At 59.3% G+C, this 538-nt stretch overlaps 1 protein-coding gene across 4 annotated transcripts in view; it reads left to right on the forward strand.

The window, feature by feature from the left end:
- Nucleotides 1-538, forward strand: part of ST6GALNAC4 (ST6 N-acetylgalactosaminide alpha-2,6-sialyltransferase 4) — a 21,998-nt gene that overhangs the window by 9,859 nt on the left and 11,601 nt on the right. For all 4 annotated transcript variants that reach the window (XM_006029719.3, XM_025211237.1, XM_025211235.1 and 1 more), the window contains one exon: nt 291-468. In XM_006029719.3, coding sequence (XP_006029781.2) covers nt 291-468 — 178 coding nt within the window. The remainder of the gene's footprint in view (nt 1-290; nt 469-538) is intronic.

Consider the following 538-nt stretch of genomic DNA (forward strand, 5'->3'; position numbering starts at 1 on the left):
GCAGGAGGAGCCTGCTGGTGCATTCCTCTGCCCCAGCCCTGTCCTGGGGACAGGACTCATCCCTTATCCAGCCTGCTTGTAAAATCCTCTACTGCTGAGGCTCAGGGGGGGCAGGATGCACCCCCATGGCTTTGTGTAGCTGTGGGATCTAGAGTCCTGCGTGCCCAGAGAGGAGAGCAGAGATCCCTGATTGCAGCTGGCCCCTGAGGGCTCTCTGCTCCTGAGCTGTTCAGGCTGGCATCTCCCTCACCCAGGGAACAGGAGCTGTAGGAACCCCCTCTTGTCACCAGGGAGAAGAACCACCCCACCGTGCAGTACCACTACTTTGAGAAGGGCAAGCTGGACGAGTGCCGCATGTACCTGGTCCACGAGAGAGCCCCGCGTGGTGCACACCGCTTCATCACTGAGAAAGTTGTCTTCTCTCGCTGGGCCAAGCGGAGGAACATGGTCTTCATCCATCCCTCATGGGTGGGTGGGTAGGGAGGGCGCTTACCAGCCATACTAACTGACAAAGGCACGTTTCAGATGGTGTCCGGTG

The sequence above is a fragment of the Alligator sinensis genome, unplaced genomic scaffold (genome assembly GCF_000455745.1).
Source record: "Alligator sinensis unplaced genomic scaffold, ASM45574v1 scaffold388_1, whole genome shotgun sequence".
NCBI classification, from domain to species: Eukaryota; Metazoa; Chordata; order Crocodylia; family Alligatoridae; genus Alligator; species Alligator sinensis.